General features: G+C 36.5%; 1 protein-coding gene across 3 annotated transcripts in view; it reads right to left on the reverse strand.

Annotated features, from left to right (window-relative positions):
* Osi17 (DUF1676 domain-containing protein Osi17) overlaps positions 1-27,267 on the reverse strand; it is a 93,438-nt gene that overhangs the window by 42,956 nt on the left and 23,215 nt on the right. For all 3 annotated transcript variants that reach the window (XM_067763042.1, XM_067763041.1, XM_067763040.1), the window contains exons 2-4: positions 7,908-8,147; positions 7,532-7,785; positions 2,181-2,359 (exon numbers count right to left, since the gene is read on the reverse strand). In XM_067763042.1, coding sequence (XP_067619143.1) covers positions 2,181-2,359; positions 7,532-7,785; positions 7,908-8,147 — 673 coding nt within the window. The remainder of the gene's footprint in view (positions 1-2,180; positions 2,360-7,531; positions 7,786-7,907; positions 8,148-27,267) is intronic.

Here is a 27,267-nt window from a genome sequence, read left to right on the forward strand (position 1 = left end):
AGGTTTATGTGCAATTTTAACTTTTTCTCCGTCATAGCAATCAGACTTTGCGAGTGATTTCCCGAACAACATTATTAAAACATTAATTAAAAATGCAAAATCTAACAAAGGAATACAAAAATCAGAAAAACCTACCATTTTTAGATCCGTAACATATATACCGCGGTTATCAGAACGACTCGCAAAGTCTGATTGCTATGACGGAGAAAAAGTTAAAATTGCACATAAACCTAACAACACATTAAGGTGTTTCTTTAACAAAACAAAATCAAAGATACCCGAAACCGAAAAAAGTAATGTCATATATAAAATCCCATGCGGCGGCAAAAACAACGAACCATGTAACAGCGTTTACGTAGGAACAACAAAATCAAAATTAAAAACCAGATTGTCGCAACACAAATCAGATTTAAAATATTGCCAACAGTCTAATAATCAAAAAACTGCACTAATGTCTCACTGTGCAGCTAGCGGCCATATACCGAGCTTCGAGAGCGCGAGCATTCTACAACAAGAGCAACACTACAATAAGCGATTTACATTGGAAATGCTACATATCGTAAACACTCCAGAACACATTAGACTGAACTATAAAACTGACATTGACCATTCCGCTCACAACTATAAATATTTACTAACAAACAAACGACCAGTACCAAACTCCACGTCACGACGGAAGGACGTGTAAAATAATGTATGTGATATTTTTAATCAATTTTATTGTAAAGTTTTTGATTTTATTTATTAATAAAAAATTTTTTGTACGTTTGTAGTTCCCTGAGGACGGTTACCGTAGTGTAACCGAAATATATCGGAAAGAAAAAAACCTATGTGTTTTATTTGAAGAGACCTTGAGCCAGCAGAATCGCCAAATATTTGCGAGAACACAGGTCGCAAAAAATCCAATAGAAATAAGTTTATATTTGGGAAATTTTCAGGGCATTTTCGAGAATATTTTAAGGATAAGTACGGGGCTCTTTCAAGATCATTTTGGAACTATTTGCGGTATCAATTCGGAAATGGTTTATGGACTTTATTAGAACTTTTCGGAATCATTACGCAATTATACATGCGTCACTGCCGAATTGTGGTCCGGATCATTTCGGAACGATTTAAGGATAATTTCGAGACTTCTTCTGTATAATTTCCGGATGGCTTACGGGATAGTTGCAGGACTATAGTGGACCATTTATGGATTTTTTTTTTTTTTATTTAAAAATTTAGATTAAGTACACATTGTTAATTAATGCAATCATATTGTTAAGTTTTGAACTAGGCTCTTAGAGTCGTAATAAATAAATAAATATATAAATATAAATATATATTTTATCTGGAATGTTTCGGGACTCTCTGTGTTATCAGCTTTCCACTATTTTTTTATTGGGCTATTTTTAGAGAGTTTTCGGGACTTTTTGGAGACTGTTCATTTATTGGCTCTTGGTTAAAGACTTCTTCTCAACGAGCAATATCGCATTAAACTGTCAACGCTTTGATTTTTCGATAAATTCAGACCATCTTAGGAGCTTTCCGAGTGCGGTTCTGCAACAAAGCCAACAGGACTAAGATATTTACGAAACTGAAATAAGGATGGTCAAGCAGAATTTTTAGAGAAGTTACTACGACAATTTGGAAGGCAGAGGAATGTGAACGGCGACTGAATGCTGAACTGCTGCGAATCTCTGTTGGACAATTAAGCACAAGTGGCTCGATGACTCCACTTCGTCTACCAGCGCAACTCCGAATTCTTAACGGTTCAGTCTGCCCTAGAGAAACCTTTCTACCTTGTAATCGCTCGACAGAATATCGACTGAATGTATGCTCAACATAACATTCAATGCTAAGGCAAGTGTTAATATTAGAGCTCCGTTGAAACTACCTTTCACTGTCCGTTCTAGCAACTCTTACATTTAGCTACGACTCGTCGTTTTCAGTGCTTGCCACCATACCAGCAGTCGATATAGCAGAACCCGCTTGATTGTAATCTCAAAAACCTAGCTATATGCTCCACAAAATGCTCCTAAAGCGATTCTATTTTGTTAATTTGAAGCTCAGTAGGCTATAAGCAACAACCAACTTTGGTAATTTAGAGGAATGTTTAAGGAAAGCTATTTGGATGAAGTATACCTAAAAATTACTTACTAAACAATGTTAATCCTTACATCCTTCAATATTATACTTACTCTGACCCGAGACCTGGCCCTGAATTCTCCCAATTGCCTTCATTGTGCTCAAAAGATGGACCATAGGTCTCGTGTATTGGTGCACCATGTAAATAGGTGGATGGGTGACCTTTCGGGGGATGTGTATATATTATTTCCGGTATTGAATGATGATCGGGTGCATGCCATGCTGGAACAACCTGTGAAAGAAAGGTACAAATTTTAGGAAAATAAAAAGATAAGTAATTAATATAAAGATAAAATAAGTGATATGGAACACACATAACTTTTAACTTCCCAGCGTTGCAGAGAAATTTTTGACCATTCCGGCACTATCTTTGGAAAATTTCGTGATTGCCTTCGGTATAATTTCTAGACTATCTTGGGATAATTTTGGAGATGTTTCAGAACTATTTCCTGACCACTGTAGCATTTCGTAATTTTCACCGGATCATTTCAGGATTTTTTTTTGATATCATTTCGGTACATTTTGAGGATCATTTGGGAGAGTTTTCGTGATAACTTCGACAGTATGGCGGCATTATTCCTGGAATGTTTCGGGACCGTTTACGAAATATGTTCGAGATGTTTACTGGGCTACATCGGAACAATTTTGAAAAGTTTTTTGGATTGATTTCTAGGTTAGATCATAACAATTTCGATCTCATTTCAGTACTATCTTCGTATTAACTTGACTTTGTTTTTGTTACCATTTCGGAACTATCTCCGAAGTATTTCAGTATTGCATTCAGGATATTTTAAGTTATATTTCGGGGTCATTACTGACAACTCTCAGATTATTTCAGGATTATGTTGGTATTATATCGGATATTTTTTTTTTGGAAATATTACAATGCATTTTCAGGAAAGTTTATTTTCGAAACTTTTTTGAGGAGGATTAAGAGTGCTTCGGAAATATTTTTGGGTTCATTTTGGATAAATTTTGGGGAAATCACATGAAAATTGGGTAATATTTCGGTATAGTTTCAGAACTGTTTTAGGCATGGTTTCAAAATTATTTAAATAATCTTAGTACCACTATTTGGAGACTATTGGTTTGTTTTGAAGTTTATATCAAGTTTATTTTTCAATTCGTTTCGTGACAGATTTTTTATGAGGTTGTTGCCGAAATATTCCGAATAATCCTGTTTCACTAACAGACGAGGCTCTGGCGATCCCAAGCTCCTCATGGAACTTGGGGGTGGGGAGGGAGCGATAACCTGAAGTTTTAATGTGGCCATATAAATCGTTCCCGAGATGGTCGTGCTAGCACCTTAATCATTTAGCGAATATATCTGGACTCTTTTGAAGTTTTTGTTAGAATTACAAGGGGGTCGTATTAAGGATTTTATCGAGTCTATTTCGGTATTTTATAGGTCGGTATTACTTTGCTGTAGTGAATCTGGACCCCTCCAGATACAATTTCATGTTAAATAAGTGAATACTAAAATGTTAGTGGTTTGTAAAATTATCCTAGTAATGGTGGTTTAGTCGTGGATTAAAGAGTAACGGGGCAAGACGTACGCACGTATGTTTGATAGCACGCAAAGAATAATTCGAAGATATGCTACAAAAATATTATTTTAATGCTTGAGTCCATGACGCAATAAAGCCAGGCAGGTGATCTCAGTAGTACAACAACAAAAATTTGACGGCCCTTATAGTGCGGTCATGAATTTTAAAAGAGTAGGAAGGGAAAATTTTTACTTTAGCAATGTAATGTGCAGAAAAGAGTTTAACTCGATATATCTCACACATTGGAAACGGGAATATGACAGAAAAGAGATGTGAAAACAGGGGCAAGGAAGTGGGAAAAGTAAGGAGACCAAGAGAAAGAGAGTAAAAGGAAGAATAAGGGTATTGGTTTGAGAGAAATTTAAAAAGAAGTTCACAGGAAGAGTAAGAATAATATAAGGATATGATTAAGAGTAATATTGATAGTTAGACGTGGATAAGAGCAAGAGCAAAAAGAGTAAGAGGAAAAACGGGAAGATTTACGAAAGAATGAAAGGAACAGGGAAGTTGATTGGGTCGATTAAGGGAAACTAGAAAATGCAGAGTGAAGAGGAAATAAAAGAGGATGCAAAGGGTTAGCCAGAGGAGGGGTAGGTGGTTCGACGGAGAAAGTCGGAACCATGTCTCTCGGGTTTGGCTATTTCATGTTTGTCTAAACGTTTCGAGGGTCAGCCAGAGCTGTTTAAAATAAAGATAGTTTTGATAGGCCCCATATTTCTTTTTTGCCATCCATAAAGCTCTGAGTGTTTGTAGCAGCGGCCGATTTTTTTATTTTTACGCCATTCACCATTTTCTGCTCAATAACGCTTCGTTTACATAGATAAAAGTTGGGACTCGGGACTGTGTACCACCGACCCCTAACTTTCATTTTGCAAGCCTCCCAGATACTCTTCCACGATCTCATGACATTGTTCCATCTCATTGATGACAAAAGTTTGTTTCCATATTCCTTAGTTATGGACTAAAACTTATCCAGACCGCAGGCGTTCTTTTCCTGTGCGTTACTTCGTATTTCAGAAAGGCATTAATGTAGTATTTTTTATGATATTGCAGATATGTCAAAAACACTTAAAAATATGAGGGCGAGTATTGCCAAAGCGCCTCCATTTTGGAATAATGACTTCACCTGTCTGGTTTTATTGCGTCATGCTTGAGTCTAACAATAAATCAAAAGCAGCTACTCAGCCAAAGAGACTAATAATATATGTATGTGAAGTGAGCGCAATAATTATTTCACTGGCTGACGACTCATTTCATAAATTCACTTGTTCTTTATCAGGTGGTCATGGAAGCAGTCTCATGTCACCACGTTTGGGGGAGTTCACTAATTCGGTACCAATTACTTTTACTATAAGGTGCATACCTTGTTGATTATAAATGCATAGAAGTTGACATGTTTTTAATCTTACAAGTTGTACAAATTTATGAAGTTTTCGTCACCATGCACGTGCAAATGGTACATCAAAACAATTCATTTCCACTATTGCTTTTTAAGCTTGAAATCGCTTGTAATCCGTATGTAAACCTAATTAATTTTGTAATTTTAAATGCATGTGTAAATATGTATGTAATATCCTCTGTTCATCAAATGTGTGAATTTGACAGCGTTGGAATTTTTCTACATTCCAATATCTCGTACTTTAACTTTTGCGCTTTGAACGAAATTTTCCCTTTGGATCTAATTTCCTTATAGATATAAGTTTTAATAAAGAATGAATGGAAGTTGCTGTGCGCACTTCCGTAAGATTCCTGTATGCCAAAAACAAAAATGTAGAAAGTGTTTCAAAGGAATTTAAAGTTAAAGGAAAAGAAAGACTAAAGTGTTGAGGTGTTCAAGGAGTTAAGAGGGTATTTAATATGTATGTATTTATGTATGCTAAAGACAAATGCCACGTGCACTTTTATGCAGCAACATTTAAGAAGTTGTTTCCTTATATGCTTGGGACGATTTTGAGATTATTTTGGGACTATTTCCTGATATTTCGGGATTGCTCAAAGTACAAGTATTCATGGTTAGTGCGGGGGATGTTATCGGAATAATTTTAAAATTGCCTTCAGGTTCTATTTTAGGATATATTCTGGGTTATTTTCGGATCATTAAGGATCATCTTCCGAAAATTTTAAGAATGTTTTGGAATCTTATCTAGATTGTTTTATCTAGGAGCTTATCTAGATTGTTTAATGGATAATTTCGGGACTATATTCGATTTATTTCCGGATTGTTTTCAAAATAAATTTTAGATTTTTTAAAGATAGCTTCAGAGTTTTTTTCAGAACTATTTCGGGATAATCTGGCAATCATTTCAAGTATATTGGAAAATCATTTAGGCTATATTGGAAGATCAAATGGAAACTAAATTGAAACACGTTCGAGACTGTTTTCGGTATAATATCAGGACTACTTCGGGACAGCTTTAGAACCATTTTATAGCTGATATTCGGACTATTTCAGGAATTTTTGTGGGGTAATTTAAAGAATATTTCGGGAGTATTTTTGGATAATTTGGAGGTGTTGCGGTATAGGTTTGGAACTTGTTGTAAGATTGTTGCGGGATAGCTTCTTTCGTGTTAATTTAAGAATCTTTTATTTGATTGTTTTAGAGATGAATTTTGCTGCACTGTTTCGGGATCATTTTGAGACTATCTCCTCATCATTCGCTATTCATGTGCATTTCGTTATCTATTTGGGAAAATAGTCGGATCATTTCAAAACTTTGTTTAGTATCTTTTTTTAATTGTTTCTGCTATAAATTTGGAACTATATTCAGATTATTTTGAGATTGTATTCAGAATCGGTTTGGGACGATTTTCAGATAGTTTGGCGATTCTTTTCGGGGTAACTATTACGGGATTATTTCGAGAAAATGTGCCGATAATATTTGTATTGTTTTCGGGACCATTTCGCCTCTATCACAAGATCGAATTAGCGCTATATAAAAAAAGCTTCGGTACGGTTTTCAGAATAGTTTGGGGACTACTTCGTGATTGTTTTGAGACTATCTCCGATCATTGCGGAAAATAATTTGGGACTAAATTTCCCCGAATAACTTTAAGAATATTGACACTACTTTTAGATAACTTCAGACCATATTGGAATAGCTTTAAGACTAAGCAAATTTTTTCGTTATAATTTTAGATTAATTTCAAGATAAATAAGAAACTTAGTTAGCGCTAATTTAAGAATCGTTTCCGGATTTTTTGAGGACACTTTAAAGATGATTTCGGAACTATTTCGAGATAATTTCAGTAAAAATTCGAAACAGATTTGGAATTTCATCAGGATAGTTTCGGGACTATTTCGCACTTATTTCAAAGATGAACTTAGAACTACCTCCCCATTGATTTTGGCATCAAAACCATGTTTTGGGACTATGTTCGGAATCGCTAAAAAGATTATCTGGAAAAAAATTTACGATTTTTTTAAGAAGGCACATTTTGGGATTATTTGTAGTAACTCAAGGGCTACCTTTATTATGATTTGGGGATAATTTTGAGATTTTTTAAGTCTCCATTGAGGACAGATTGAAAATTTATTTTGAGGATCTCTTCGCGAATTTTTCGGTAAAATCCTGGGGTTATTTCGGAACTATCTCTTTATGATTTTACGATAATCTAAGCCAATTTAAAAGATTGTTTTTGTTTTTATTATGCGAATAAGATATGCGGTACTATTTCGGGATGGTTGTAGGATTATATCGTAACCATCTCTGGATTAATCCTATATAGTTTTCGCCCATAGGAACAGCTTTCTTTTTAAGTCGACATAGGCCCAAAATAGTTGTTAAGAGGATTTTATATATACATATTGTGGAAGAGAATAACTTTAAAGATTCTTGATTGGCATTCATATTACTCACCGTATGATGATGATTAATCAAATGATGGTGATGATGATATTTCGTAGAATGGTATGTTTGTTGATAATACGAGCATAATTTGAAAAGATGAGACAGCGCAGGAAAGAGGAAGAGTAAGAATTTGAGCAGCAATTTTTTTGCAGCACCAACGCCTATTATAAATGGCAGCAGCCAAAATAATTTGATTTTAATAATTTTGATTATGAGCAAAAGCGCCAAAAATGATAACAACAATTTGCTGCGTAGAAATTTTTCTGTAAAGAAATTAAAAAACATATTTGTAATTGGTAAAAAAGAATAAAGTTTAAAAATTGTGCTAATAAAATTTCCCATTTATGTTATTAAATTTAATAAACAAATTTCTTTTTTTACTTACGTATTTTTTTTATGATTACTTTTCCCGCCAAACGTGCTTCCACTTCTTGTTTCGGTATCAATTCCAATTTAGCAATAATGCCATTGCCCTCAAATGAACGTGGTGAAATACGAAAGGTGGCACCATCAAACATCACATCTGGTAATTTCACTTCCAGATCGTGTGTCATAGCAAATTTTACGCTTTTGTCGTAAAGCGCATTGGTTACTTCTTCAATCGGCGTTTCCGCTGCATCGTTGGCTGCAAACAAAATTTTATAGTTTAAATTAAAAATATAAAAATTATGACTAATACTCGGGTTTTACCCATCGTACTTAAGTTGTACTCGCAGCTGAGCATGACTATCTGATTTTCGTAGTCAAGCGAAGCACCGCTGAGATCACAACTTAAGGGGCAAATTAAATACAAAGTATAGATTTAAAAAATGGTCTTCCACTCCCGATATCCTATTCTATTCCTTCTTCAATTTCTTCTTTTTATTGCTGACCCTACCCTATTCCCTTTATTTACATAAGCTTTTCATTCTTCTTTTTCTTTTCACAACAAATTCATTCCCACTCTAACTCTTACTCCCTACTATTAATTCAGGGGCCAAAGGGTATATAACTTTAAATCTTCCTGGTTTATCATAAAGGAACTGGAGAGATTTTTTTAAGTTAAATCACAAAAACTATTTTAAATGTTTTTCTACGACTGACTTGGGTGGGAATCTATTAGTTTCAGCCGACTACTATAAGCCGTAAATTACACAAGCAGTTCCAATAAAAATCTTTTAAGGCAGAAACTACCCTGTGAAAAATGTAATTAGTCTAGAATCAATCCGTGATTAGTCGCAAAGGAGTATGCGACTAATGCCAGTTTTGACATCTTTGTATGCGTTGAAGTGTTCCCTTTTGCTTGAGCATGTCCTATGAAGAGACTAATTGTACCCATTTATAGCTGAACGGGAACGATAGGACAAATCCTTTTTGTAGCCATATGGGAACGAATGAAGACTAATCCTTTTGCTCATTAAAAAGTGCTAGTTTCGTACGATACGCGGCCATGCACATTTTAAACGTAATATCAAAACTCAAAACTAAAAGGTTGTTAACTACATATAAGTAAAAAAAAAAAAATGATTAAGTCGCAAACTCATTCCAAGAGATATAGGGCGACAATAATGGCACAGATGGTACAAGTCATTTAGGTTCGGCTCCGCATTTTTTTTGTTTTTTGAATAATAAGAATTAATCAAATGTAATATTTTTTTTACTCACTTCGTTGTCGTTTTTCTTATGTTACCTAAAATGGGCTACATAATTTGAAAACTGTATCCAAAAGGCACTAGAGGGGATCAATTATGCCGCAATGTAGACAAAAGAGATCACCCGGACACCAATCTCTTTAGGGATTAATCGCACGATTTTTGCAGTGTAAGAATCACTTATAAATTGATTAGAACCGAACTATTGTAATACTGTTTTCACACAGAAACTTAATGATCTCATTTCACCTTCTAATGAAATCGTAAATTTTTTGCTTTCACACAGAAGTAACTGCTCGATTAGTATGAATGATGAAATGTCAAGCGAATAAAATGACAATGCTATATGACAGACAATCATGGCGGAACGATACAAGGTGGCAGCATGGTGACATACCTACAAACAAAAAAAATTCCATGTACTTGTAAATTCGCTGGACAAATGTCAAAATCGTACTGCGCCGGTAGTTGATGTATCAAATCAAATAAAAAAGGTTATAATCAGCTGTTCGTTGCGGCCACCTTGTATCGTTCCGCCATGCAGACTATGACATTTACCTTGACAATTTTAAGCACTGAACACACCAAAAACTAAGAAGCGGAACGCGGCCAACAGAGTTGCATTGTGCTTTTGACTTCATTAGGCATTCGATTAGCTACTAATGAAATAATTATAGATTCGAATTTTGTAGGAAAGATTGAGCTCAATAAGTGTCTTAATGTAGAAAACTGCCTTTATTATTCAAAAAGCCATCTGTGTGAAAATAGTATAACGTAGGAAGTTGCGTTCTAAGTTAGGATTTAATAACTATTTTTATTAGCCGATGTTAAGCACAAGTATTCTTAAATAATAAGTAAAATAATAATAGTATAACATATATCATATTATTACACATTGCAATAGATATATCAATTATTTATAATATACTAGCTTATGCCCGTGGGTTTTACCGCACGTTTCTACAAAAGTATGCAGGCTACGCCTAACTGGCCATGGGTAAAACATGAGTTGGTAAGATTGCCTTCTGCTACAGCTAATGACTTTTGTTGTATGATATAATCATATTTGTAACAGGATTCCCCTCACGTAGGTGAGGTTGACAATTGAGTTGCAGAAGCTCTGAAGCTATAAAGGTTTGCATTGCGCTCATCAATCCCTTGATTCGCAGCTAATGATCGTCCTTGAACTTCATTGATAGGGATAGGAAATTTGAGGCAATTAAAATTGAAAAGACAAATCTAGCGGTATCAACGGGATCCTTGGTTTTAAATTTTTTTGTTTTCGAAATTTTCCGATAAATTGAATTGCTTCAATAACATTCGTAAAAGTTTTGTGATGAAAAGCCTTGTCCCACTACATAAGCATGGAGAATCGAAATAACGAAGCATAAATATTATGATATTATGGGCCCTTTTTTTAAGGATCAATACATGAGGAGAAATTTCTGATGGCTCAAAAGAGCTAATAAACTCAATCGGATATGCACAGCTTGGGACTCTTCCGCGATTGTGTTAATAGAGTGATAAGTTTTCTTCGTTCTAGTGATATTAACATCCTAATTTTAAGGTTCCTAAAATTCCTTTTCTCAAAGCCATTTATACTTTGTAAAGATAGATTCAATATCTGGAAGAAATGTGTGTCATAATTTCTCAAAAACTTGCAGAAAGTTGTTTAACAAAAGCTGCTGCTGAAGTGTTTCCGCCAAAATGCCCTCTCGTATTTCTAAAAAGTCTAAATTTTTGTACGTAAAACCTTCTATAGACGAAAAAGCACGAATTTACTTCAATGCGGTTGTTCCAACAAGTAACAGGAATGCACCACTTTTGAGATGATCATTACACCTTAAATTCTTATGGGTTCGGTCTAAAACTTGCAGCAACTGTTTATGAGTCATGGTGCGCACATCGCATACCCTCACTTTGGCCTGATCCTTTGCTTATGTTGCAGACTGTGGTCATTTAAATGGGGAGTTGTACGTCCACCACACAAAGGGTATACGCGGTATCTGAGGAAGCAACTGCCATAGTGATTTATCCTTTTGCTGTTACATCATTTATTATAAATTAAACGGAAATGTTTTTTTCCGGTTCCTCCAGGCGTATCCAAAAATACCAACCTTACAGATAACATAAAAGAATACTAAAGGAATAACAACAGCCAAACCCAACTCTGCAATCAATCTTTACGTGTTGAAATAACCTAAGTTTTTAAGACAGCCATAGTTCTGAAAGTCCAATTTGTATTGTTTTTTTTTTTCTATTCCAGATATTACTAGTGCTGTTAGGACTTAACGTCGTGTGAAGTGAATCCCTTCTAGACCCCAATGTATGGCCTTCCGACGTTAATGTTCGGCCCTTTCGATCCATGCAACGCCAAATCAATGACATCTAGCGCTTACAATGATAATATAATTGCTGAAAGTTCATGTATTTCAAATTCCTATGTACCGCCTACTGAATGTTGTGGAGTTGGTAACACTTCCCTGGACGGTAGCCAGAAACATCTAATAATCTACTACCAAAATGTCTCCGGTATGCGCACTAAATCCTACTAATTTTTCAATCTGAGTTCGCATGCCGATTACGATATTTTTGTTCTAACCGAGACCTGGCTCAACCCCGAATTTCTGGATGGCGAGTTCTTCGACTCGAATTTGTACAACGTTTATCGTAATGATCGTGATTTTTCAAAAACTGGTCTCTACAGGGTTAGAGGGGTTTTAGTTGCTATTCGCCGCCATCTCCAATCATCGCTTGTTGAGTTATCCGAGGTGGATTTACTTTTGGATCAACTTTGTGTCTCTGTTCGTGGCTTTTCCGAAATGTTCATTTGCGTCTCATACATCCCAACTTCTAGTATGGATTCTCTCTACAAATCACATGTTGAAAACGTTATAGACCTAGTTCGTAATCATGATAGTAGTAACTTCTGTATACTTGGTGACTTCAATCTACCTAATATTGAGTGGTCCTATGCTAAGGAAAACTATACTTTAGTCCCTAAAAATGTAAACAGTACTGCTGAGATGTACCTCGTTGATAACTTCTTATGTGTCAATCTTTCCCAGAAAAACAGCCTTACAAATCAGTTATCGAGAACTGTTGACCTTGTTTTCGTTAGTGATAATGTCAACTGTACTCTTAGCGAATGTCTTGACCCGTTGTCGTACTCATGTTTGCATCACATCTCGCTAACCCTGGACGTGGAAATGTATACCTTTAGTGGTGTCCGTCCATATGACGATGCCCATAGTTTTTCATTTGGACGCGGAAACTTCTATATGATTTTTCAGAAAGTTTCGTCCACTGACTGGGAGTCTCTTTTTCTGGGAAAAGATCTTTCTAGTTGTTTCAACATTTTTAAAACTGTTATTAATCAAATTTGTATTGTCAATATACCTCGAAAAAAGGTGCATTGTTACAAGATTCCGTGGTATACCAGAAAGCTGAAGCGGCTAAAGAATAGAATAAAAGAAATAGATTCTTCAAAAAATTCAAACTCACTAAGTCCATGGTCTATAGATCTAAATTCCTTCACTATTCTAAAAAATTTAAAGTGTTGGGCAAAAGACTCCATAGGAATTTTGTTTGCAACGTTGAACTTGATATTAAATATAACCCTAAGGCGTTTTGGAAATACGTAAAATCCAAAAAGCTATGCTCTAGTATTACGACATCAGTATTCTATAATACGGATCATGCCTCTTCACCTGCTGAAGCGGCTAATCTTTTTGCAGATTTTTTCCGCTCCAACTTTGTTGCGCAAACGGAAGTTCGGCCGGTGGTCCCCGTATGTGATGACTCTTCTATCAACTTTGGCGCTTTGACTCTATCCCTTAAAGATGTTGTGTAAGGAATCCAAAACATAAAATCATCCACCTTTACCGATATTGACGGCCTATCGTCTTATCTTTTTAAAAATTGTTTGGCATTGGCGATCCCACTCCTTCTTATTTTTAACAAATCTCTCGAGTGTGGTGAATTTATCGATGCATGGAAGATAACTTTCATTAGACCAGTTTTCAAGAGCAGTAATAACAAGTAAGGAAGGTTAAGTTCGGGTGTAACCGAACATTACATACTCAGTTGAGAGCTATGGTGACAACATAAGGGAAAATAACCATGTAGGAAAATGAATCGAGGGAAACCCTGGAATGTGTTTGTATGACATGTGTATCAAATGAAAGGCATTAAAGAGTATTTTATGAGGGAGTGGGCCATAGTTCTATAGGTGGACGCCATTTAGGGATATAGCCATAGAGGTGGATCAGGTTGACTCTAGAATGCGTTTGTACGATATGGGTATCAAATGAAAGGTGTTAATGAGTATTTTAAAAGGGAGTAACCCTTAGTTCCATAGGTGGACGCCGTTTCGAGATATCGCCATAAAGGTGGACCAGGGATGACCCTAGAATTTGTTTGTACGATATGGGTATCAAATTAAAGGCATTAATGAGGGTTTTAAAAGAGAGTGGTGGTAGTTGTATAAGTGGTCGCCTTTTTGAGATATAGCCATAAAGGTGGATCAGGTTGACTCTAGAATGCGTTTGTACGATATGTGTATCAAATGAAAGGTGTTAATGAGTATTTTAAAAGGGAGTAAGCCTTAGTTCCATAGGTGGACGCCGTTTCGAGATACCGCCATAAAGGTGGAGCAGGGGTGACCCTAGAATTTGTTTGTACAATATGGGTATCAAAAGAAAGGTGTTAACGAGTATTTTAAAAGGGAGTAATCCTTAGTTCCATAGGTGGACGCCGTTTCGAGATATCGCCATAAAGGTGGACCAGGGGTGACCCTAGAATTTGTTTGTACAATATGGGTATCAAAAGGAAGGTGTTAATGAGTATTTTAAAAGCGAGTGATGCTTAGTTCCACAGGTGGACGCCGTTTCGAGATATCGCCATAAAGGTGGACCAGGTGTGCCCCTAGAATTTGGTTGTACGATATGGGTATCAAATTAAAGGTATTAAGGAGGGTTTTAAAAGGGAGTAATCCTTAGTTCCATAGGTGGACGCCGTTTCGAGATATCGCCATAAAGGTGGACCAGGGTGACTCTAGAATGTGTTTGTACGATATGGGTATCAAATTAAAGGTATTAATGAGAGTTTTAAAAGGGATTGGTGGTAGTTGTATATGTGAAGGCGTTTTCCAGATCGCGACCAAAATGTGGACCAGGGTGACACAGAACATCATCTGTTGGATACCGCTAATTTATTTATATATGTAATACCTGCCAAGATATTAAGGGTTTTTTATTTCGCCCTGCGGAACTTTTTCATTTTCTTCTACTTAATATGGTAGGTGTCACAACCAATTTATAAAGTTTTTTCTAAAGTTATATTTCGTGACAATAAACCAATCCAATTACCTTACCATGTTTCATCCCTTTTTTCGTATTTGGTATAGAATTATGGCATTTTTTTCATTTTTCGTAATTTTCGATATCGAAAAAGTGGGTGTGATCATTGTCGGACTTCGTTCATTTTTCATACCAAAATAAAGTGAGTTCAAGTAAGTACGTGAACTAAGTTTATTAAAGATATGTCGATTTTTGCTCAAGTTATCGTGTTAACGGCCATGCGGAAGGACAGACGAACGACTGTGTATAAAAACTGGGCGTGGCATAAACCGATTTCGCCCGTTTCACAGAAAACAGTTAACATCATAAAATCTATGCCCCTACCAAATTTCAAAAGGATTGGTTAATTTTTGTTCGACTTATGGCGTTAAAAGTATCCTAGACAAATTAAATGAAAAAGGGCGGAGCCACGCCCATTTTGAAATTTTCTTTTATTTTTGTATTTTGTTGCATCATGTCATTACTGGAGTTGAATGTTGACATAATTTACTTATATACTGTAAAGATATTAAATTTTTTGTTAAAATTTTACTTTAAAAAAAATTTTTTAAAGTGGGCGTGGTCCTTCTCCGATTTTGCTAATTTTTATTAGGCGTACATATAGTAATAGGAGTAACGTCCCTGCCAAATTTCATCATGATATCTTCAACGACTGACAAATTACAGCTTGCAAAAATTATAAATTACCTTCTTTTAAAAGTGGGCGGTGCCACGCCCATTGTCCAAAATTTTACTAATTTTCTATTCTGCGTCATAAATTCAACTCATCTACCAAGTTTCGTCGCTTTATCTGTCTTTGGTAATGAATTATCGCACTTTTTCGGTTTTACGAAATTTTCGATATCGAAAAAGTGGGCGTGGTTATAGTCCGATATCGTTCATTTTAAATAGCGATCTGAGATGAGTGCTCAGGAACCTATATACCAAATTTCATCAAGTTACCTCAAAATTTACTCAAGTTATCGTGTTAACGGACGGACGGACGGACGGACGGACGGACATGGCTCAATCAAATTTTTTTTCGATCCTGATTATTTTGATATATGGAAGTCTATATCTATCTCGATTCCTTTATATATGTACAACCAACCGTTATCCAATCAAACTTAATATACTCTGTGAGCTCTGCTCAACTGAGTATAAAAATAACGTCGCCAATTATGGACCCATAGCAAAGTTGTCGACTATTTCTAAACTTTTTGAGTATATTGTGAAACAAAAAATGTATTTTGCGGTAAAACATCTAATCAGTAACAATCAGCATTGTTTAATGTCCGGTAGATCCACTGTGACAAATTTAGCAATTTTCTCTGATTATTGCCTATCCGCGTTTAATAATCGTTTACAAGTTGATACTGTATACACTGATTTCTCAAAAGCGTTTGATAAAGTTAGTCACTCAATCCTAACTTCTAAATTGCTTTCTTTGGGTTTCCACTCAACATTCCTTTCCTGGATAAGATCACATCTTCAACAGCGGAGTTGTGTTGTTGTAATTGACAGTACTCACTCTAACTCTTTTATTGCCACCTCCGGCGTGCAGCAAGGTAACATTTTTGGGCCGCTGCTTTTTGTAATCTTTTAATATTGTTACGAATATTAGCAAAACTAAGGAGTGCTGCCGTCTCTAAGCCGATGCTAAGCAGTGACGTGAATGCACATCAATAATTCAATCATTATGTATCTTCATAAACGAAACATTAACTGCGTCTACATATATGTCCATGTACGTATACGAGAAGCGGAGAGTCAATGCACTAACACATGCATATATCTGAGATACTCGTATATGTATGCAATGAGAAAAACTATAAAATTGTGCAATTGTAGTTACAGCTGAGAAGTTTGAGAGCTACTGGACTAGTAGATTCCGGAAGAGCCTAGAAGATGTATAAAATTGTGCAATAGTAGTTACAGCTGAGAAGTTTGAGAGCTCATGGACAATGCTTGTAGATTCTAGAAGATGCGAACGAGGAAACCAGAGAGTATAAAAGGCCGCAGATGTAGATGCGCTGGAATTCAGTTTGATTTGAGTTGTCAAGTAGTTACGACTAAGACGATATCTAGCGAGCAATAGCAGTATTATTTTGAAAGTCTAAGCTATTCGTTGCACAGTTTGAGTGTTATTGTGAAGTATTTTAATAAAGGCCGTTTTTCCATTATTCAATATTGGAGTTATTTATTCAACAGTTTAGCGATACGAACCTAGCAAAAGGGCAAATAAGAGGATTTGCAGCAAAATCGTTACAATATGATATTTCAGCCTGCTTTCAGCACTCTAACTTTCTTTTCTACGCTGATGATTTAAAAGTTTTGGAACCATTTTGAATGCCTCTGAAGCGTAAAGGATTCAATCTGATCTCGACAATGTCGCTGTGTGGTGTAATACCAATAATCTGCCGCTAAATGTTAGTAAATTCTTTCATGTTACCTTCTCCAAAGCTCGCGATAATCTCCCCACCTCTTATTTTATTAGCGGCACCCGCCTCTCAACCCTTAATGAGATAAAAGACTTAGGGGTAATATTCGATTCGAAATTTTATTTCACTACTCACTTGAATGAACACTACGGACTCAATCAATCTATGGGAGGTCCCCATGGACCGGCCAGTTCAACCTGCTCACTTGAATGCTACCATTGCTATGCCATATTCAGTGCAGTCCTTCATTCGGCGCTTTAGCTCTGACTTTAACGATCCCTATACTTTAAAATTATTGTTCACTGAGCTTGTTCGCTCTAAGCTTGAATATGCTTGCTTTATTTTGAGGCCATATCACGAGTGCCATATTAAGAGGCTCGAACGTGTACAAAAAACATATGTTCGTTTCGCATTGCGATCGTTGAATTTCTCCGATCCGATTCCCTCGCATGAAGTGTGCACTTATAAGCCTACAGTCTCTTCAATGTAGAAGAACCATTATCTCTCTCACTTTTGTCTATGACATTATTCGCGGAGAAGTTGATGCACCTTGCCTCCTCGCGAGTATCAGTTTTCCTATCCCGAGCAGGCCGGTTCGTAACAGAGTTCATTTTTATACGGACAATGCCAGGACCCTCTATGCCTCTAATGCACCTTTGTTTAGAGCCATGACCGATTTTAATCTAATCACAAATTCTTCAACCATCGATTTCTCTTTGCCAAAGTCCACTTTTAAATCAATACTCAGTGATATTTGTTCTGTGTAATCTGTAAATTTATTGTCATTCATTACAATACAAGTAGCTTGTAACTATTTTAGTTTATCACTAAGTAAAGTTAAAATCTGTTTTATAGTCTGTAAGGCCTGAAACACCATAGACTGTAATAAATAAATAAGTCTAAGTTCGGGTTTATTCGTCCACGCCCCTTTTAAAAATCTTTTATATAAAAGTGGGCGTAGTCCTACCGATTTCGTTAATTTTTCTTCAAAGCATTCCTTATAGTAAAGGCAACCTCTTTGGTGAAGATATCTCAATATTTACTCAAGTTATCGTGTTAACGGACAGAGGGTCGGACGGACATGGCTCAATAAAATTTTTTATCCTTACTGATCATTTTGATATATGGAAGCCTATATCTATCTCGATTCCTTTATACCTGTACAATCAACAGTTATCCAATCAAAGTTATAATACCCTGTGTACAAGTACAGCTGGGTATAAAAATATGCGTTTAAGAACTTTATAAGCCGTAAGCTATGCTTTTATATTCCGAAAGTACCAGTTGGACCAAAAGTATTCACCCTATTGGAAATCGCTATAACTTTTGCAAATACCGCCAAATGTCACTTCGGGGTCGTCATGTGAATAAACAAACACATAATATAGTTCTAAATAAATTGAATCTACATAATTGATGCATTGCACTGGCCGACCAAATCAGCCTATTTTAGTCAACCCAGACTTCTTTTTACATACCTCAAACTCGTGAAGCCCTAATGATAGTTATTCAACAGGGATTATAGAGCCTTTCATCTTAGTTCTAGCACGAGTGATAGAATCATCATAAAATGGGCCATACAAAATCCTCGGAATATGCCAGTTTGGTAAAGAGGATAAAACTTGCGTTGGCTTCAGCGAATAAAAATTGAATATAAGAGCCAGATTATGTATGACGCCGTGACACTTTTTCTCGCAGTTACATTCATCACTATATAATAGCAAAAATTTCACAAAGACAATCAGGTTTACTATTATTAACTGAGGTGAAATAATGCTCTTATGTGAAAGAGTTCGGTTTCACACGAGAATGCCCCTAAATATTTTTCATGTCAACCAGAAGTTACACTTAATTTTTTAAAAACTTCCACACTATAAGATTTTTTTTTATACTCAGTTGAGCAGAGCTCACAGAGTATATATAAATGAATCGAGATAGATATAGACTTTCATATATCAAAATAATCAGGATCGAAAAAAAATTTGATTGAGCCATGTCCGTCCGTCCGTCCGTCCGTCCGTCCGTTAACACGATAACTTGAGTAAATTTTGAGGTATCTTGATGAAATTTGGTATGTAGGTTCCTGAGCACTCATCTCAGATCGCTATTTAAAATGAACGATATCGGACTATAACCACGCCCACTTTTTCGATATCGAAAATTTCGAAAAACAGAAAAAGTGCGATAATTCATTACAAAAGACAGATAAAGCGACGAAACTTGGTAGATGAGTTAAACTTATGACGCACAATAGAAAATTAGTAAAATTTTGGACAATGGGCTTGGCACCGCCCACTTTTAAAAGAAGGTAATTTAAAATTTTGCAAGCTGTAATTTGGCAGTCGTTGAAGATATCATGATGAAATTTGGCAGGAACGTTACTCCTATTACTATATGTACGCTTAATAAAAATTAGCAAAATCGGAGAAGGACCACGCCCACTTTTAAAAAAAATTTTTTTTTTAAAGTAAAATTTTAACAAAAAATTTAATATCTTTACAGTATATAAGTAAATTATGTCAACATTCAACTCCAGTAATGATGTGGTGCAACAAAATACAAAAAAAAAAAGAAAATTTCAAAATGGGCGTGGCTCCGCTCTTTTTAATTTAATTTGTCTAGGATACTTTTAACGCCATAAGTCGAACAAAAATTAACCAATCCTTTTGAAATTTGGTAGGGGCATATATTTTATGACGTTAACTGTTTTCTGTGAAAATGGCAGGAATCGGTTGATGCCACGCCCAGTTTTTATACACAGTCTTCCGTCTGTCCTTCCGCATGGCCGTTAACACGATAACTTGAGCAAAAATCGACATATCTTTAATGAACTTAGTTCACGTGCTTACTTGAACTCACTTTATCTTGGTATGAAAAATGAACGAAATCCGACTATGACCACGCCCACTTTTTCGATATCGAAAATTACGAAAAATGAAAAAAATGCCATAATTCTATACCAAATACGAAAAATTGGATGAAACATGGTAAGGTAATTGGATTGTTTTATTGACGCGAAATATAACTTTAGAAAAGACTTTGTAAAATGGTTGTGACACCTACCATATTATGTAGAAGAAAATGAATAAGTTCTGCAGGGCGAAATAAAAAACCCTTAAAATCTTGGCAGGTATTACATATATAAATAAATTAGCGGTATGCAACAGATAATGTTCTGCGTCACCCTGGTCCACATTTTGGTCGATATCTGGAAAACGCCTTCACATATACAACTACCACCACTCCCTTTTAAAACTCTCATTAATGCCTTTAATTTGATACCCATATCGTACAAACTCATTCTAGAGTCCCCCCTGGTCCACCTTTATGGCGATATCTCGAAAAGGCGTCCACCTATAGAACTAAGACTCACGCCATTTTAAAATACTCATTAACACCTTTCATTTGATACCCATACCGTACAAACGCATTCTTGAGTCACCCCTTGTCCACCTTTATTGCGATACCTCGAAAAGGCGTCCACCTATAGAACTAAGGCCCACTCCCTTTTAAAATACTCATTAACTCCTTTCGTTTGATACCCATATTGCACAAACGAATTCTAGAGTCACCCCTGGCCCACCTTTATGGCGATATCTCGAAACGGCGTCCACCTATGGAACTAAGGATTACTCCCTTTTAAAAAACTCATTAACCCCTTTCTTTTGATACCCATATTGTACAAACAAATTCTAGGGTCACCCCTGCTCCACCTTTATGGCGATATCTCGAAACGGCGTCCACCTATGGAACTAAGGATTACTCCCTTTTAAAATACTCATTAACACCTTTCTTTTGATACCCATATTGTACAAACAAATTCTAGGGTCACCCCTGGTCCACCTTTATGGCGATATCTCGAAAATGTGACCACCTATACAACAACCACCACTCCCTTTTAAAACCCTCATTAATACCTTTAATTTGATACCCATATCGTACAAACACATTCTAGAGTCACCCCTGGTCCACCTTTGTGGCGATATTTCGAAACGGCGTCCACCTATAGAACTAAGGCCCACTCCCTTTTAAAATACTCATTAAAACCTTTCGTTTGATGCCCATATTGTACAAACATATTCTAGGGTCACCCCTGGTCCACCTTTATGGCGATATCTCGAAACGGCATCCACCTATAGAACTAAGGCCCACTCCCCTTTAAAATACTCATTAACACCATTCGTTTGATGCCCATATTGTACAAACAAATTTTAGGGTCACCCCTGGTCCAGCTTTATGGCGATATCTCGAAAAGGCGACCACCTATACAACAACCACCACTCCATTTTAAAACCCTCATTAATACCTTTAATTTGATACCCATATCGTACAAACACATTCTAGAGTCACCCCTGGTCCACCTTTGTGACGATATTTCGAAACGGCGTCCACCTATAGAACTAAGGCCCACTCCCTTTTAAAATACTCATTAACACCATTCGTTTGATGTCCATATTGTAAAACAAATTTTAGGGTCACCCCTGGTCCACCTTTATGGCGATATCTCGAAACGGCATCCACCTATGGAACTAAGGATTACTCCCTTTTAAAATACTCATTAACACCTTTCATTTGATACCCATATCGTACAAACGCATTCTAGAGTGAACCCTGATCCACCTTTATGGCGATATCCCTAAATGGCATCCACCTTTAGAACTATGGCCCACTCCCTCATAAAATACTCTTTAATGCCTTTCATTTGATACGCATGTCATACAAACACATTCCAGGGTTTCCCTCGGTTCATTTTCCTACATGGTTATTTTCCCTTATGTTGTCACCATAGCTCTCAACTGAGTATGTAATGTTCGGTTACACCCGAACTTAACCTTCCTTACTTGTTAATATATGACGTTAGCATGAATACATATTTACGCAGCGCCCTAATTAAGCAAATAATAACATTAAATTGCTCGAGTTAGTAAATAAAAACAGCTAACTTAGCAAACAAAAACTATAAGAGTAATCAAAGAACAAGGCGTGAAATGTTTCGATTATACACTGTAAACCTCTTTAAAGCCTTTTAACTTAGCAGTAAGATTCGAACCCGCGCCCCTCCTATATACAATCTGTTGACAAAAAAACCCGACTAAAGATACGTCTTTTTTCCAATCACCTTAGGCTGCATAATTTTATACTTCCTTACGGAATATATTTGTATATTTGCGTTCAGCACAAGCTTGGCTCTTTTTTGGTGTGTTCTTTTCTTTTCAAGAAGCACAATAACTAAAGGCCGTGTCACATAAGCACTTTGTTATATAAATGCGTTTAACGCAAACTTATAGATTGCAGTATTTTTATGGAGAACGGCAGATCGGCCGACACTGGCACCAGAAAATGTAGTCAACTTCCAACTTTTGTTGCAAGCAAAGCGTAAGAAGAAGAATTTGACCCACAGCGGGTTAGGGGGTTAGAATATACCCGCGGTAGGTATGCTTGTCGTAAGAGGCAACTAAAATACCAAATTGATTTAATGGGTTGTGTAGCGCAACCCTCTCAAGGTGTTACTTACTTACTTACTTAATTGGCGCGTAACCGTCTAAACGGGTATGGCCGTCCAGCAAGGCGCGCCAGTCGCTTCTTCGCTCCGCCAACCGGCGCCAGTTGGTCACACCAAGGCAGTTTAAATCATTTTCCACCTGGTCCTTCCAACGGAGTGGGGGCCGCCCTATACCTCTGCTTCCATAGGCGGGTTCCGATAGAAACACTTTCTTGGCCGGAGCATCATCTTTCATTCGCATAACATGGCCTAGCCAGCGCAGCCGCTGCGTTTAAATTCGCTGGACTATGTTGATGTCTGCGTATAGCTCGTACAGCTCATCATTAAATTTTCTTCGGTACTCGCCTCACCTACCCTACCCTACCTATGAAATTAATTTATTGTTGTTAAACAAGGACTACCCTAACGCTTAATTTGTTTTGAAAAGCTTTACAAGATATAATCGAAACAGCTCTTGCCTTGTTCGTTCTGATGACGAGTTGTTAATTTTTCCCAAAATATTTAATAAATTAAAATAATAAATTGCTCTAAAAATGTTTCATACACTAAGCAATAAGTTACAACAACAAATAATATTCATGGTTAGTTATTGTACTTCTTAAAATAGCATAATGGAAAAACATGGTCATAAGGAACAAGGCAACAACAAGTAAAGGTGTCTAAGTTCGGGTGTAACCGAACATTATATACTCAGCGTAAGTTTCAGTTGCACATTTCATTTCAGATAAATTACTTTTCTACATAACACGTTTCGCCGCCCGTTTAAAAAAAATGTCTCCACATTTCTTCTTACAATAAAATTTGATAAGTGAAATATCATTGATTCAAAACTATTTTTTGCTAAGTAATAGCTTATTATTCTAGTCTACGACCCTTTTAAACTTGTTTTATGTCTAAGTTGCCGTGGTCTTTGACCGACCCCGTCTATTTTTACTAGAAATATTTTCTACTATAGGGAAAATTTGTGAATCCAATTTTATTACGATCCGTTAATTTTTCTTCGAGTTATGGCTCCCGAAACATAGAAAATTGCTTAGTCATAAAATGGGCGGTGCCACACCCATGTTTTTTAAATTTTAAGTTTTACCTATTTATTGTTATAAATCCACTTGGGGTAATGAAATACCATTGATATAAAGCCCTTTTTTGCATAGATATAGCTTATTTTATTCGTCCCCGAACCTTTTAAAACTCTTTTATATAAAAGTGGGCGTGGTCCTTAACCGATTTCGTTAATTTTTCTACAAAGCATTCCTTATAGGCAACCTCTCTGCCGAATTTTTTTACAACAGGTTTAACGATTTTTGATTTATGATTAATAATATTTGTAAAATTTATTTTTCCACAAGTGGGTGGTGCCACGCCCATTTAAAATTTTTTTTTTCAAATTTTTATCAAGAGTCTCAATATCAGTCCACACGTCAAATTTCAACCTTCTAGGTGTATTATTTACTAAATAATCAGGTTTTTTTGGGTTTTCCAAAATGTTATATGAATAAAAAGTGGGCGTGGTTATCATCCGATTTCTCTCATTTTAAATACCAATCTATTCTGCTTCCAGATAAGCTCGTGTACCAAATTTGGTGAAGATATCTCAATATTTACTCAAATTATCGTGTAAACGGACAGACGGACGGACATGGCTCAATGAAATTTTTTTTCGACACTGATGATTTTGATATATGGAAGTCTATATCTATCTCGATTCCTTTATACCTGTACAACCAACCGTTATCCAGTCAAAGTTAATATACTCTGTGTAAAAAGCACGCTGGCCAAATTACAGTTTGCAAAACTTTTAAATTACCTTCTTTTAAAAGTGGGCGGTACCCAGCCCATTGTCCAAAATTTTACTAATTTTCTATTCTGCTTCATAGGGTCAAACCATCTACCAAGTTTCATCGCTTTATCTGTCTTTGGTAATGAATTATCGCACTTTTTCGGTTTTTCGTAATTTACGATATCGAAAAAGTGGGCGTGGTTATATCCTGATTTCGTTCATTAAAAATAGGGATCTGAGATGAGTGCTCAAGAACTTACACACCAAAAGTTCATTAAGATACCTCGAAATATACTCAAGTTATCGTATATATAAGTCTATATCTATCTCGATTAGTTTATGGCGTTACGGGGTAACAAAATTAATATACTTTGTGAGCTCTGCTAAGCTGAGTATAAAACTAGTAGTTTGCCAAAAATTCCAACCAGATAGTTAATATAAGTTAATATAGGAGCAAAACTATAATGGTTTTGACCTTTTCCACCTAACTCCATACAATCGAAACACTGTGTCCCTCATCGAATCGCCTGAGCAGTTGGTTGATGACCAGCGTCCACAGCAGAGGTGATAGCACCCCACCCTGCAGCGTGCCCCTGTCCACTGATTTCGTGGCCTCGTACAATCCCCATTGTGATGTAATCTTCCTGCAATTTTACATGATAGATAGACCGGCTATCTGGTTAAGGCTGGATGTACTTTAATGTAATTAAAACCATCCCTAATCGCCCATTTGGAAACATTATTGAAAGCCACGGCATTGTCTAAAAAGACTCCTAGAGCATATTCCTCATATTCCAGGGCTTTCTCTATGCTCATTACCACCCTATGCAATGCGGTGTCTACCAACTTGCCTTTGGTGTACGTACGCTGTGTTGTGGAGAGCAGCTTTTCATCCATGTTGGACTTTATGTACACATCTATCAGCCTCTCAAAGGTTTTGAACAGAAATGATGTTAAGCTAATGGGTCTATAGTCTTTGGGACACACGTGACCGTTATTCCCCGACTTTGGTAGGAAAGCTACACGAGCAGTTCTCCAAGAGTGCGGTACATGATTCAATCTTATGCACCCATCGAATATTATTTTAGGCCATTCGACGACCGCTATATTCGAAACTTGTAGCATGGCCGGGAATATACCATCTGAGCCCTGAGATTTAAACTAAGAAACCGTCTTCACTGCGTATTCGATCTTGGTATCGGCCACCAAGCCCGGCAGTACCCGCTCCGTGGTCTAATTGTAAGTGCTGTCTGCTGGCTCTTCTGAACCATCTCTCGATGGGAAATGTCTATGGAAAAGCACCTCAAGGAATTCCTCACTATTACATGACCATTCTTCTTTCTCTTTCTTTATAAATACCTGGACTATATTTTCCCTTGCAAGGACTTTCTTCAACCGTGCTGTTTCGCTGGAGCACTCTATGTCCGTACAGAAACTTTTTCATGAGATTCTCTTTGCTCTGGAAATTCCACGCTGGTAGATGCTCAGTAGATCCTTGTACTCGTCCGGACACGCTTCGCTTTCCGCGGTCTTTGCTAGCTTAAATATTTCTTTCACCTGTCTTCTTAGATGACTCAGCTCATTGCTTCATCATGGCGGCTTTGCTTTTCCTCTTAATCTTCTTAGAGGGCAAGCTTTGTTATACGCAGTCATAAGCGTCCTTTCTAGTAATTCATTAGACTCCTCCAGTTCCTCCACATTGGCAACCTCTTTGGTTTGTCCCAGTTTTGTTTCTACCTGTTTCTGGAATTCAGTACAGTTCGTTGGGTTCGTAGGGTTGCTAAAGGTACCTCCCTTCTCTAGCCTCTTTAGGGGGATGCTGAAGCTGATATAAGCATGGTCGGAGAAATAAGTAAGTCCAAATATTTTCAAGGAAATATTCTTTTTAAATATAATTTCAAGGTGTTTTGCCATTCCATTTCATTGAAGTATCCATAATAATCTTGATTTTGCTATTTTTGGTAGAACAAAAACTGTTTATTCAACTGGTTTAAAACTATCACTATACTTGATTGCGTATTCATAAAAGTTAAATAGGTTTATTAAGCTCCTATTATAGAGGAAATTTCTATGGAAATATCATTTTAAAAAGCTTAGTTAGCCTTTTGTTCTTTCTATAAACAGTTTAAAATTTAGCAGAAACTTTGCATCGGAAATTTACTTAAGCTAATAAGGCCGAGTAAATAAAAAACAGATTGTTTTTGTATAGCTTTAAATTAAATTAAGAAGAATTTTTATTGTATTGTTGACATTCCTGAAATCTAGCTTTTGTTTATGTTTTAATCACATGACCAAATATGTATAAATAGTGCCCACAAAATTTAGCTTGATTCACTTTATACATAAAAAGCGGTGAAAATAGTCAGAAAGTACAATGAATTTAACGAAGCAGTTTGCGTTCCTTTTGGTAGTTTTGGGCTGTCCTTTTCGTTATACAACTGCGGAATTTCGCATTGTTGGAGGCGAACCTACTTCTATAACAGATAGCCCGTATTTAGTAAGAATATATATTTGCGGAAATTTTCGTTGTGCTGGTGGATTGGTCTCACTGAAAATGGTGGTTACACTTGCACAATGTGTGAAAAAAATTGACAAGAAGAATATGACCGTTGTGGCCGGTGTTACTAATTTTACAAAAGAGACTGGGCAAACTCGCAATGTGCTGCATACACATTATCCATGGCTTTATGCTCCCATAATGCACAATATGGATGTAGGCGTGATTGAACTAGAATCACCCTTCCTACCCAGTCCTGAAGTAGAACCAAAACCACTGTGCAGTAAGAAAGTAAGTGCTAGCAAAGAAATGCGAATTAGTGGATGGGGAGCATCATCTCAAATCCAAACTAGTTCAGTGCGTGTGGTACCACGGGGGGTTTGTAAGGAGACTTATAAGAGAATACCCGATATTTATGTAACAAATTCAGTGATTTGTGCTGGAGGTAGCTTTAAGGGTTGTACTCCTGGAGATTTAGCAGTACCTGGAGTTGTGGATGGAGAACTTTGTGCGTTGGCATTATCTGGAGAGAATAATGCGTATTGGCCGCAGCT

This window comes from Eurosta solidaginis, chromosome 1 (assembly GCF_040869045.1).
Source record: "Eurosta solidaginis isolate ZX-2024a chromosome 1, ASM4086904v1, whole genome shotgun sequence".
Classification (NCBI taxonomy): Eukaryota; Metazoa; Arthropoda; class Insecta; order Diptera; family Tephritidae; genus Eurosta; species Eurosta solidaginis.